We start from the raw sequence: 14,623 nt of genomic DNA, 5'->3' as shown, positions 1-14,623 counted from the left end.
ACCTGTCCAGAAAGCACTCACCAAATGGTGAATACCTTCACCACAAGGACTACAGTGGTTCAAAGAAGGCGGCTCACCACCACCTTCTCAAGGGCAATTAGGGATGGGCAATAAATGTTGGCCTTGCCAGCAACGCCCACATCCCATGAATGAGTTTAAAAAAAACCTTCAACAGTGTGGAAGCTTGGGCAGTGTGTTGGCATTGCAACATTGTAGCCTTAATTCTCTGACTTCTACTCGCTGTCGGTGCAGCTGCCTGCTATTTTTTTTACGCGTTCTCGGGACGTGGGTGTCTCTGGCAGATCGGGTAAGGACAGCAGATTTCCTTCCCTAAAGGGCATTAGTGAACCAGTTGGGTTCATAGGACAATCCAATAGCTCTTTTACTGATACCAGATTTTTAAAAAATTCACATTCTTAAATTGCCATGGTGGAACAGTCCATGTAGCATAACCATTACACTACCGTACCCCCAGGCTGCAGAATCACCTTCTAAATGTTGTCAACTGTTTCACTTATCTCAGCATATAGATAAATGATATATTAATAGATGAAGCATTCCCTTATGTCAGAAAAAACAGCTTTACCTTAGAACAACTGAAAAAGCCGGCCTGTGATTAAGCTCACAACAAAACTAAAAGTGTCATCACCACTCCCCATATGAACTATGGACATGTTACTGTTGTCACATTCAAGGCTGGATGGATATATTTGCCTTAGATGCGGTGCAATGAAGGTTCACTAGATTGATTCCTGGGATGAGAGGGTTGTCCTATGAGGAAAGATTGAGTAGAACGGGCCTTTACTCTGTGGAGTTTAGAAGAATAAGAGGTGATCGTATTGAAACAAATAAGATTCTGAGAGCACTTATCAGGGTAGATGCTGAGGGGATGTTTCACCCGGCTGGAGAGTCTAGAGCTAGGGGACATAATCTCAGGATAAGGGGTCGAACGTTTAGGACTGAGATGAGGAGGAATTTCGTCACTCAGGGTCGTGAATATTTGGAATTCTCTACCCCAGAGGGTTGTGGGTGCTCAGTTGTTGATTATATTCAAGGCTGAGATCGATAGATTTTTGGACTTTAAGGGAATCCAGGGATATGGGGATCGAGTGGAAAAGCGGATTTGAGGTTGAAGATCAGCCATGATCTTATTGAATGGTGGAGCAGGCTCGAGGGGCCGTATGGCCTACTCCTGCTCCTATTTCTTATTCTTATGTACATTTGGCACCGGATGTTCATTGTCATTGTCTTTGAATGTGATTGATTGAAAGTTCTTTTCTCAGTTGCTTTTGGAATGGGATAAATTCTCCATATTTCTCATGTCTTTGGTTTCTGCTCAGTCTAATCAACAGCTGGGCTGTGTGTAGTAGGCTGGAGAGTCTCATCACCCACGTACAAACATTGCATCAGGAATGATATGAAACTGCTTCATCCTTGCAGATTAAAGGACTGTAAGAAATACATTCACAACCACTTGTGGAGTCATTGCTATCTGTATTGTTTTCTAAATATTTGCACCATTACTGTTTTATAAATACATTTGTTTTAGCCTGAACTTAAATGATCTGACAGTTTGGTATTTACTATCTTTTGGAGTAGACAGGAGAATATTACATAGAATTGCATAGAATGTACAGCACAGAAACAGCCCATTCGCCCCAAATGGTCCATGTTGGTGTTTATCCTCCACACGAGCCTCCTCCCTCCTACTTCATTTAACCCTATCAATATATCCTTCTATTCCTTTCTCCCTCATGCACTTATCCAGCTTCCCTTTAAATGCGACTATGCTATTTGCCTCAGCTACTTCCATGTGGTATGTGGTGCCACATACTGCAGTGTTTGCTTTCTGCTATGGGAACTGCCTTTCTACAATGAGGACAAGACACAAGCCCATACTCTTTCATGAATGTTTAACATTTAATCTTCTATGGTAGTCCTCATTAGAGGAAAAATATTTGTTTGGAATGGTTTTGACAATGTGAGCACCTGGGATTATGGGAATAGCAATGAAATGATAAATAAGCTAAATAAAATGAAATCTTTATGCACTTAAAGATAAATCTGTTTTGTGTAATAATAAAAACTTCCAAGGAGCTGTCCACGAACAGATGCCTTTCAGCCTTCTTGCAGACTTGGGTAGACCGTGAGAGCATGTGACAGGAAAACAGTCACTGAAGCTGCTTTGTGCATGACAAAATAATTATATTCACTGATTGGTTACCAATCAGCTGCCTCAAAAGTGACACAATTTTAAAAATATATATATTTTCTTATTAATGTGATGTATTATCTTTGTGGCCTGTGAACATAACAATAGCCAAATAATATGCTGAACCTCATAAGCTGGAAGACATTTAGCCTTTTAAAATATCAATATAGCTTTCTTTTTAGTCTGATTTGTTGTCATGTTTTACATTTTTTTTCTTATTTTCTTCCAGTCTATTGATTCAACATGTCTGGTGGTTATTATGTTGTATGATTTCCAAAATCGTAAATTCCAGCCACGAAACATCTCTGAAGTGGAGGATGTAATACCAGAAGTTAGAGAAGTAGAAAAGTGCCTTTGGAAGTATGTAAAGTAAAAATTGCTAAAATGTTTAACAGAATTGGTAATCAAGTTTATAAAAATTATATTTCATATTTATAATAGAGTGTAACTCTATGGGTAAGTACTCTATGGGTACTGATGGTGGGTACTTATCTATCAATTACCCCCAGGATTTGTTTTTTGTATAAAACGAGCATTTAAAAAAACAATCTTTCTTAGAGGACTGCATAAACCAGTGCTGCAAACTTTAAATTCCCTTCAGCTGATGTTGGTATAGATGCACTGGAATGACATAGCTTAAGAAAGTTGAGGCTAGTGGAAACTGTCTGGATATTCTTTCAACTCCTCCATTAACTATTAACTAAACTTTTTTTTAAACACACTACCTGGGTGTTGCTGATGCTGTGGAACTTGTGTCTCAAGGAGATGTCCATCGTCTATCTCTTTCCAGGCCATCCATTTTGGAGTTTACTCTGGGAAATGGCCAGCGTACTGAGCTATGTTCTAGAGCCTTTTAAATGCAGTTTTCCTTTTTAATACAAAACATACAAAGGTGATCTATAGGTGAGCACTTACCATCCACAGAGTTACCTTTTCTGTTTAAAAACTTCATGCAGTAACATATTCTTCATATAGTAACATTAAAATGATTATGTTACTTCTTGCACTGATTGTGCTTTTGGGAAAATGGGGTCAGACTACAGCTGGGAGAGTGTAGCATCAGACATCTGCCACTTTTCCTATTGATCTAAAAAGCTGGTTTAGTGAAGAACAAGAATATCCATCTCTTGAATATACTGCATTTTTCTGAAAAGTGTATTATTTAAATTCCTTGCAAGTTACAATGCCATCTCTTTGAGGTAAAAAGTACATGCATACATAAATGGTGTAATGCTGATCTTAAGTTGAATGACTTTAAAATGGATGGCCCAAGAGGCAGATATCTTTCACTGTTTACTCAAGAAAAGTTCAATTCTGTAGGAATTGTGCTGCCCTGTGTTTTTAATTGTAGTTTCTTTTTAATTCTGTTGGTTGGTAATGATTTTTTTTAAACTGAAAAAATTGCATCTTAAAGAGAAAGGAATGACTAAAGTCATAATGTTCCAGTGTAGTCTATGTTAGAATAGGGATCTAAAATTAATTAACCCGTAGTCTGCTAAACATAGATTCTATTATGATTCCGAGAGATTTTCATCAAACTAACGTTAACTATGTCTAATGCTTTGATTAGATATTTGACCCAAGGTTACAAGTTTAGGGTCCTGCCTTGGATATTCTCTTGGGTTCAACAGTACTGGCCATTCTTTTAAGCAATCTGAATGTCTTACCTTTAGGGGTGTGACCATACTGTCCAGTGTCTAGCTATGCAATAGCGTAACCCATGGGTGTAACAATGGTATCCCCATTGTGATTTGAACTGAATATTTGTGTCTTTCCCACATGCGTTTCTTCAATCTCTTTGAAGGCAGAACAAGAAAACATTTGGTAAGATGAGACCAGATATGGATCATTAGGCTGCAATACTTCACACTGTGGGAATATACAGAGCAACAGTTATGATCGGATTCAATTAGTTCTAACACGCAGCTTGTCTTTGCATAATACAAAATAATGAACATACTATGCTTCCCCACATCAGTGGGTCAACCCTAGTTGACTTAAACCGAACAACTCCTATCATTCCTGTATTCTCCTTCTGAGCCTGGCCAAAGTTTTTGCTTGTAACTTTTTTTTCATTTTCAGACCGGAGTACCACTTTGTTCACTTCTTTCCTGTCCCAACATGAGGTGGGGGCTTGCTTCCTGACCCTTCCTCCTGTCTGGGCTTGTCCAGAAAAGCTGAAGATCCGACCACCTAGCCACTCCCCTCTTCTCCCTTTCTCCCCCCCACCCGTAAAACTGGCATCATGCAAAGCTCAACAGGATAAGACATTCTGATCCCCCTACTGTTTGAGGGTTTGCTGGATGCCCCTGAGATGAGATAACGACTGGCCTATTATTTCTCATCATCATGGGCAACAGTATCAATGTCTTGCTTTGATACACTTTCTCCAAATGCCTGCAACCTGTGGCTTTTCTTTTTAAATCTGTGAAAATCATTTTGTTTTAGAACCCAGTAATTAATCTTTTCCAAATCCTTTCTATAGAAAAATGGTCAAAAATCCCAGAATGTGACACTCGTGCTCCAATTTATAGCTTGCAAGAATTTTCATATCAACAACTTGAATTTATATAATGCCTTCAGTGTAAAAAAAAAGTCCCAAGCACTTCAGTTATTTAAAGAAATGGATGGTGAGCCAGGAATTGGAGAGGTTAGCTTGGCAGAAGAGATGAGATTGGAGAAGATTATTAAATGAAGAGAGAAGGAGATGGCAAGGCAGACAGGTTTAGAGAGAGTTCGGAAGAGTGGGACCCGGGTGGAGGAAGGCTGTGCCATCAATGGTGGGTGCACAAAAGGCCAGAGTCAGAGAAATGGAGGAGGGGAGAAGATGGAACTGGAAGAGATTGCAGAAGTAGGCTGGGGTGAGGATGTGGAGGGATTTGAGGACATGGATTTTAAATTTAATGTAGGATGGAGGTAATTGGTCCATAATGTGCACCTGGAGGAGCTGCATGATAAATTAATATATGGTAACTGTTTTGAGAAGAAACCTCTTATCCCTCCATCAAGTCTATTTGAAAACCAACTTGATGTATTCCTTGTGTTTATAGTTCTAAAACGAAACTTGCTGCTGCACTTGCTCGATGTCGGATTAAAAATGATGCAATCTCCATCGACTTAATTCTTCCTGAATCTGTGAGAAATCAAGAGAAACGAGCTACTTCTTTGCCACTGTATGCCTGGGTAAATGTATTAAAGACCAGGTAATCAATGAAAATGCTCTCCTTTTCATACATTAAACTATATAATGCAGATATAATTTGTTTTTCTTACGGGGAATTAATAGGACACCGATCCAAACCTGCTACCAGTAGTATCCATCAAAAAGTGCACAGTGGTATTGAAAAGTCCAGAAAGTAGTGTGCTGTTAGTTGATGGACATTAGATAACTACTGAATGGGAAAAATAACAATGGTGTCTTTTTTGTGGCACCCTGAGACTTAAGATTTACCTAACAGACAATAAAATCATAGTTATTATAAATCCAGTAATAATACTGCCCCGGATTATTTTTACTGATTGATTTTATATTAAAATACAAATGTAAAATCAGAGATACAGTCTCTCACATTCTGGTTGACACAACTGTATTGCACTTTATAAGCTTTTGATTAGTAAAAACTACTGACTAATATCATCATATTGTGACTGAACAGCCTTGAAGATGTTATCAATTTACTGGAGAAGGAGGGCTTTGCAAAGGTGAAATGTGCCCATGACCTTGAGGGGCTGTCTTTTTGTGAGGACAGACACTGCCAGGATGTGCTACTTTTTCCAACTCAGCTAACAACTAAGCTTTATGACATGGAACTTGTCACCAGTCACAAAATGGTAATCCAGGTAAGGGGAAGAATTGAAGGTACATCAGAATGGAAAGTAATATACAATTCCATTTTTGTTTCCAAAGGAATTTCCCGATAAATCTGAAATTGGCCCCGATATTTACGTTGGGGTTCAGGTTTAGCGGCCGCGAAACCCAGAGGTCCTGTTGCATTCAATGGCAGGATCTGATTTAATATTTTTGGACTCCAATTCCCGGCCACAGCCAGCCAGATTGAGAGGCTAGCTGGCTGTTGGACGGGTAGGCCTGCGGCACCAGGCAGCAGCCGGGGAGAGGAGAGGAGAGGAGAGGAGAGGGGGAGAGATCGTGGGTCGATTAGGGAGTTAAAACCGGGGGTCGGGTTTCCCATGTTTTTATTGTTAACCCCCTGTCTCCTTCCCAACCTATCCTGGAGAGTTCAAATTGCCCCATATGTTTTAAACTAATGTAAATTTTAAGTAATTTTTGTCTTGGTTTTTTTAATATAAATAAGTGAAGATAATTTCCAGTTTTCATCCTTTCCAGGATAAAGGTCGAAGCCTCGCACCACACTCAGTGAAGGTCTTAATGAACATGGATGATGATATCGTTATTACTAATGCAAGTTCACGGCTGACTATTGCCCATATGTCTACTCTAATTAATCAGAGCACATCCAAGGTCTATGTTTGTGGGGTGAAGACAGAATTACAACAAGCTGAACTGAGGAGCCTGTTTGAAAAAATGGGCTGTAAAAGTGCGTGTTTAAATGGTTAACTAGTCATTATCCGTGTTATTGGGCCTGATATTACCATGGCGGTGGGTTCGCGGCGGGGGTCGATTGGGCGCGTGGGTAACGCGCCCGGTGTAATCAGTCTGTGCGCGCAATCGCAGGCTGATTGGAGCCACTTACCTGTTATTCCGGGTTCCCCGCTGCTGAGCTGCGCGGCGGGCGGACTGCGTATGTGCAGTAAGGTCTGTCAGCTGGAGGAGCTCTATTTAAAGGAGCAGTCCTCCACTGACTGATGCTGCAAGAAATAGGAAAAATTACAGCATGGAGCAGCCCAGGGGGAAGGCTGCTCCTAGGTTAATGATGCCTCACTCCAGCTCTTATTGGATAGGGTGAGGAGGAGGGGGGAGGACAGAGATCTTCCGTCCCCCCCCCCCCCCCCCCCCCCACCGGCGGGGTGGAGGAAGCGGCCTGTCTCTGCCACCAAGAAGGCCTGGCTCGAGATAGCAGAGGAGGTCACCTGCACCACCAACATATCCCGCACCTGCATACGGTGCAGGAGCGCTGCAATCACCTAAGTAGGTCAGCCAAGGTGAGTACACTTACTCATTCCCCTGCACTCCGTCTGCCACATCACCGCCCCCACCCCACATCTCCTTCTGCACAGCCAACACTACTCTGTCACATCACTCCTCACACCCACTCAAAGCTCATCCTCATCTTACCTGCACTTACTCACCTCGCCAGTACTCATCCCGCCACTACCACTCAACCCAATCCTCATACAATCTCATGGCTCTATCTCATACTCACCCTCTCATGCATCTCTTTCACAGTCCGCCTCACTCAACCTGCCACTACCTGTGCTGCAGCCACAGGGCACGCATCACATATGTGGGCATGAAGGGGATGCGCAAGGGTGTTTAAGGGTTTGTCATGGTTTTTACTTTTATTTAATTTCTGATCAACTCACATTACATATTATATTGGCACCACTACTGCCACGTCTTTGCGAATCTTGTCTGGTTTTGTGCAATAATGCCCTTTCCTGAGGATCACAATGAAGACCCACACCTGATGCCACCCATTGTGTCACTGCAGAGTGGGTGTAGGTGTATTTGCAGGGCTCTTTTGTGCAGACGACTGAGAGATGTCGGCGATGTCCCCAGTGGCACCCTGGAAGGATGTGGAGGAGAAGTTGTTGAGGGCAGTGGTGACTTTGACAGCGACAGGTAAGAAGATGGTGCTCGGGCCAGCCGGGAGCAGCTCGGCATGAAGGAGGCTGCAGATGTCCACGACTACATGTCGAGTGACTCTGAGCCTCTGTGTGCACTGCTGCTCAGAGAGGTCCAGGAAGCTGAGCCTCAGTCTGTGGACCCTGTGACGAGGGTAATGTCCTCTCTCTCTGCGGTTGCCCTCCCTCCTGCTGTGCAGGTGGATGTGTCACAGCACTGTGTTGTGGAGCTCCACGTGTCAGAGGTGGCCGGCGAGGCTGGTGATGCTGTTCGCCCTCCGAGGAGGTCATGACTGCAGCTACGGCGGCCCCCATCCGGAAGATGTACATCTGAGGGGGTCCGCAAGGTAGGTAAATGTGTCTGGACACCGGGGTAAGTGTGCAAGTTGGTGAATTTTATTGTTAGGAGGAGGGTGGTGGAGGCCAAACTTTGTCCAAAGTGACAGTGGTCTCCTGCAATGAGTGAGGGTCCCCCCCCCACCCCCCTGTCAAATGGACCTTTGAAGCTGCCACAGGCTGATTGCTGCAACACGTCCATTTGAACTGGGAGTGTTTCCCCCAGTACGGGAAACAGTCCCAGTTGTTTGCAAAATCCCACCCCTCCTAAAATATCATGTTAATCAGGTCTCTAAATGACCTGAAATACCTAAATAAATACCTTAAGTGGCTCCCTGCCGCCTTTAATTGCCGGCGGGAGTCCCATATGCGGGGGCTGCGCGCGCATGTCAGCGCGTCAGTGGGGAACCCGGAAATGGGGCGGGTTGGAGTCGGGCTCCCGCCCCGCCCCGGGAATCCCCGATTTTCGTAGCCCTCCGCCACGAACACACCCGATCGCGGGTGCTAAAATCGAGCCCATTGTTCTTGTTCACAGATTAGAGGTTATTAAATGTATGTAGAAACATTTCATTGTAAAACACCAAAGTATATGTTTTATTATTAACCATCTTTCTAAAGGTCAATACAGCTATTACAAGTGTTTGCATCAATGAACAGCAAAAGGAATTGGTGGATTCAGTTATATTTCTCCGGCTTTATGAGCTCTGGTTTTAATGACCTTTTCAACTGATCAAGTTCAGTTGTGGTTGAAATACAGGCTTCAATTAGAAATTGTCATTTTTTCTTATGAGGCTTGAAAGAACTGACTTTACTCTGTCTATTAATGTTGGATAATTTGTGAAACAGTTAAGCAACAAGAATATTTTAAAATTTGAGTAGATGGGGACGAACTCGAAATTATGGGAAGCGTAACTGTTAATTTTCACTTGTTTCTGGTAATGCTTATTTGCTGTTAGTTTTTATATATTTTTTTCTAATTTTAGAAGAAATACACAAAATGCATACAAATTTGCAATATAACTGAATAATTAAAAATATAATTTGGGGAACTGCAGTGTAGTGGATTGGCCTTTGACCTCTGCAACCTGGGTTCAAATCCAGCTCAATCTGATGGCATGAAAGTCTCCGCTTGTGGTAAAGGTCCTTTGTGAAATGACTTTGAGCAGTGTCAATCCAGTTCTTAGTGGACGTGGGGCCTACGGTAGAAAACTGTCACTAAGTTCACCCTAATTGGCAATCTTACTCAGAGGCCACAAGGTAGCTGGTATGGGAGGTGGAAAAATATCACACTGCTTTAATTGGGGTTGGGGCTGAGGCGAATTGGAGCAGTGTAGAGAGAACTTAATCCTGCAAATGGCTGTGCTATATCTAACCTGAGAGTGCTTGATGCTTTCACTGGATGACTGTAATAGGAAGAGTTCCATTCCCCAGCACTAACGTCTCTTTCCTTGCGAGCATGAAAATTTAAAAATGGGGGGGAAAAAAGTATAATTTCAAGCATAAGTAATAAAATAAATTGTTGCTTGTCGGAAACAGAGAAAATGTACAGATCGTCTAGTCAGTAAAAATAGCCTCAGAAATATCTCTATTCTGATTGTTTTACAGACATAAAACTGATACCACAGAGATTCACTGACATTGAGCCTATAGATCCACGTTTACAGAAGGTTAAAGTTATTCTGCTTGTGCCTCAGTGTTCAGCATCAGGTGTCAGCAATCCAGTGGAGTTTATCTTAAATGAACGTGGAGGTAAATTTAACCTATAAATTTTCTAAATGACTATCACTGGGAAGGTGTCATGCATTGGAGCACCAACATTCAGGTCAAAAGACTGGAGGAAAGCAGGTAAGAGGCCCTACTTCGCTGAATTCCCAATTTCAGTCCTGCTGAATAAGTAGGCACAGCGTGGAGTTCAGGCAGATAGAAAGGAAACCAGATGGACTGTGTCCCTCAGGTCATTCTTGCATGCATACAGCCAGCAGGGCAAATGTTATATTGACAATGAATGTGGAGGTGTGCAAACTAGGGAAGGACTTTGAAGGGCAGGGAAAAAAAAGTTGTGGGAGAGGGGGTTGGAATGGCTGCATGCTCTCCATGGAAGATAATGGACAGGAATTTTCTCTGAGCTGCTCCCGCTCAGCTGCTATAACTTCACCGGAAGCGCGGCGCAAACCCCATTTACGCGCATAAACGGGGTTTCTGGTGCACTTCTGATTAAGTTACAGAGGCAGCTCTGAGGAAGTTCCTGGCCAAAAATATTTTATCAGTAAAACGAACTGTATAGTAAAGTTTATTACAATATTTAATTTATGCTCAAAACAGATTCTGAATTACTTTGGTTATCTCAGAGCAGAATTTAGGTTCAGCACTTCCTGGCGAGTAGAAAAAAGATCCCCTCCAAATTTTGCAGCTTTCCTAGATAGTGGTTCCTAATTAACGTTTAGTTATGTTGAGCAATTATTCTGTAACATCTGACTTTTTAGATCCTGTAGCAATAATTTATTCACTTCTCTCAGCTGTGTACATTTGAGTTGTCCCTAAAGGTACTAACTTTGACATTTTGTTCAATAGTAAAATTGAGCAGTTATCAGTAGTGGACTTGGCTTGCTTAAATTGAGTCTAAAGCTTATCCAGGGTTCCAGGATTTTAGCTTAGTTAAAATTTCAGTTAGAATTTTTAAATGGTTGGTTAAATTATATTAATTTAAACTTTCAATTGGGGTGGAGCTTAAATGACTGCTTTCTGTATTTGTTCTAGGGTGTGATCAGACAGTCAGGAGGAACTCTATATTCACTCATTTATACATAAGTTCTTCACCTATTTTTAATTTGTAAGTTTTTTTTAATAGTATCTTCTATATCTTTTTTTCTAGACACAAGTCTGCTGCAGGAACTTTCTCAGGGAAAAGTATCAGAACAGAAACTTAAAATATTGGCCCAGAAGCAAACAGAGGAGCTGATGCATGCCATCAGATGTAAGTTTAAAAGATTATAGAAAGTGAAATCAGAGTTAATCCCTCCTGGGGATATTATTTGTGTATTACGTTAATAAAAACAGGCAGTAATGAATGGGAGGAGTTAATTTTTGTTAGGCTTTGCACACCAGAATCTACTGTAGCACCAGGTAAAGCTAAATCAGTGTTAAATCCAAATAAGTGCACCCTTTCCGATAATTTGTGTTTTTGAAATTACTGCGATCTGTTTGTTTTAATAATATTTCAAACTAGTAGATCTCATGGGTAGTCCAGGACCTGAAGCGCAGTTTCTGATGGCTACCATAGTAGTGTACCTAAATGCAACAGCTGTTTGTCTCCCTCAATAAAAGTAAGTTTACTGAGGCAATATATCATGTAACTAAAATGAGATTTTGAAATGTTACTATACATTACTGATGGTGAGATGCAGGCTTCACTGAAGAATAGCAGATCTTCTTTGGCATTGCTCACAGTGAGTAAGAAAATTCGCTGTTTTATGACATTTACCAACAAACTGTTCTGGGAAGTGAGTGTGACATGAACAGACTACGTGCTAAATTAAAGACTTTACTATGTATGTCCTTTACTAAGTATGTCCTGATAACAAAAAGCAGGACAAATCCAATCCGGCCAATTACCGCCCCATCAGTCTACTCTCAATCATCAGCAAAGTGATGGAAGGTGTCGTTGACAGTGTTATCAAGCGGCACTTACTCACCAATAACCTGCTCACTGATGCTCAGTTTGGGTTCCGTCAGGACCACTCGGCTCCAGACCTCATTACAACTTGGTCCAAACATGGACAAAAGAGCTGAATTCCAGAGATGAGGTGAGAATGATTGCCCTTGACATCAAGGCAACATTTGACCGAGTGTGGCACCAAGGAGCCCTCGTAAAATTGAAGTCAATGGGAATCAGGGGGAAAACTCTCCAGTGGCTGGAGTCATAAAGGAAGATGGTAGTGGTTGTTGGAGGCCAATCATCTCAGCCCCAGGACATTGCTGCAGGAGTTCCTCAGAGCAATGTCCTAGGCCCAACCATCTTCAGCTGCTTTATCAATGACCTTCCCTCCATCATAAGGTCAGAAATGGGGATGTTCGCTAATGATTGCACAGTGTTCAGTTCCATTCGCAACCCCTCAGATAATGAAGCAGTCCGTGCCCGCATGCAGCAAGACCAGGACAACATCCAGGCTTGGGCTGATAAGTGGCAAGTAACATTCGCGCCAGATAAGTACCAGGCAATGACCATCTCCAACAAGAGAGAGTCTAACTACCTCCCCTTGACATTCAAGGCATTACCATTGCTGAATCCCCCACCATCAACATCCTGGGGGTCACCATTGACCAGAAACGTAACTGAACCAGCCATGTAAATACTGTGGCTACAAGAGCAGGTCAGAGGCTGGGTATCCTGCAGCGAGTGACTCACCTCCTGACTCCCCAAAGCCTTTCCACCATCAACAAGGGGCAAGTCAGGAATGTGATGGAATACTCTCCACTTGCCTGGATGAGTGCAGCTCCAACAACACTCAAGAAGCTCGACACCATCCAGGACAAAGCAGCCCGCTTGATTGGCACCCCATCCACCACCCTAAGCATTCACTACCTTCACCACCGGCGCACTGTGGCTGCAGTGTGTACCATCCACAGGATGCACTGCAGCAACTCGCCAAGGCCTCTTCGACAGCACCTTCCAAACCCGCGACCTCTACCACCTAGAAGGACAAGGGCAGCAGGCACATAGGAACAATGCCACCTGCATGTTCCCCTCCAAGTCACACACCATCCCGACTTGGAAATATATCGCCGTTCCTTCATCGTCGCTGGGTCAAAATCCTGGAACTCCCTTCCTAACAGCACTGTGGGAGAACCTTCACCACACGGACTGCAACGGTTCAAGAAGGCGGCTCACCACCACCTTCTCGAGGGCAATTAGGGATGGGCAATAAATGCTGGCCTTGCCAGCGACGCCCACATCCCATGAACGAATTTTTTTAAAAAAATGCCAGACAGAATTCTCACTACTTTAGAAAACTTGCCTAACGTCCCAGCAACTTTGTTCTTCTCAAAACCTCTTATTCTCTTTTTCCCCTACCTCCCATGGTAGAATTGAGGTATTTGCTTAAGGTGTAAGCACTTATTTGTTTATACTTTCCCCCCCCCCCCCCCCCCCCGCCTTCCCTGATTTGTTTTCATGATTATTTGTCCCTTCTCCACTCCCCAAAAGCCACGTTGGACTTGTAGTTCATGCTAAGGCTATTGTTGGTGTAGCATTGTACCAAGGAGATTTTACCCCCTGTTGAATCTCCAATAACCAGGACCTTGAACAAGTGGTCATTTACCATGGTCCACTGACTGACTCAAGTAGCAAGGTCTGTGTTCTGCATCAAAGCTCCTCATAAATATTTCCTTTCTTCTTGATGTACATATCAGTCCCCTCAGCAAGACAAAGAAAACCTCATCCTAAGCACCCTTTAACTTTGAATTTTTATTTAATATCTTAAACTGTTTAAAACAATTAAATCTCTTTTTTTTTCCCTCATACTTCACTATTGCTTGTAAACTCCCTGCCTGCTAATTGTAATGCAGGCTGTCCCAGTTGAAGATTTCTTTTCTATCTGGTTGGCATGGTGCACTGTGGTTAAAAACCACAACTTCAATTATTAATCTCTCTCTCTCTCTCTCTCTCTCTCTCTCTCTCTCCCTCTCCCTTTCTATTGCGCTTGCTCCCCCTGTTGCGTTCGCTCCCCCTTCTGTCTCTTACACTCTGACACTCCACAAAGAATTTGTCCACTGAGCTGGAAATCTCTAGTACCTAGTGGTCTGAACTGAAACAGAACTCAAGCCCAGGCCTCTGCAATGAGAACTTCTTGTAGGGACTTCTAATATTAACTGTTAAATTTCATGGGTAAGTTTAATGATTTAGTGTGAATTGCTTGCCTTTTTATGTCTTTCTTATTTTATAAATATTATATGGCTACATATTAAGGCAGAAATCTAAAATGGCAGCTAGAGGCAATTTGAAAAGTAGAATGAACAATATATTTCAAATTGCATTGATTAGAACCATAGAAGTTTACAGCACAGAAACATGCTATTTAGCCCTCTGTGTCCTTGTCAACTTTTTGCTAGAGCAATCCAAAACTAACCTCACTGTTCAACTCTGTCTCTATAGCTCTTTCTCTTCCTCTGTTTCAAAGATTTATCTAATTCCCCTTAAAGGATGCAATGGCCTCTGCCTTAACCACTCCCTGTGGCAAAGTATTTCATGTTCCAACAACTCTTTCCATAATGAAATTTCTAATAATCTCTGTCCTCCCACTCAGTGACAATTTT

At 42.4% G+C, this 14,623-nt stretch overlaps 1 protein-coding gene across 1 annotated transcript in view; it reads left to right on the top strand.

Moving 5' to 3' along the window:
- Window positions 1-14,623, top strand: part of LOC137334425 (putative methyltransferase NSUN7) — a 153,552-nt gene that overhangs the window by 69,565 nt on the left and 69,364 nt on the right. Inside the window, 6 exon segments of the mRNA XM_067999150.1 lie at window positions 2,442-2,572; window positions 5,263-5,415; window positions 5,869-6,052; window positions 6,558-6,768; window positions 9,917-10,060; window positions 11,184-11,285. Of these exon segments, the coding sequence (XP_067855251.1) occupies window positions 2,442-2,572; window positions 5,263-5,415; window positions 5,869-6,052; window positions 6,558-6,768; window positions 9,917-10,060; window positions 11,184-11,285 (925 nt within the window).

This window comes from Heptranchias perlo, chromosome 1 (assembly GCF_035084215.1).
Source record: "Heptranchias perlo isolate sHepPer1 chromosome 1, sHepPer1.hap1, whole genome shotgun sequence".
Classification (NCBI taxonomy): domain Eukaryota; kingdom Metazoa; phylum Chordata; class Chondrichthyes; order Hexanchiformes; family Hexanchidae; genus Heptranchias; species Heptranchias perlo.
Note: the sequence above shows the minus strand (reverse complement) of the source record. Positions and strands in the feature narration are given on the sequence as shown.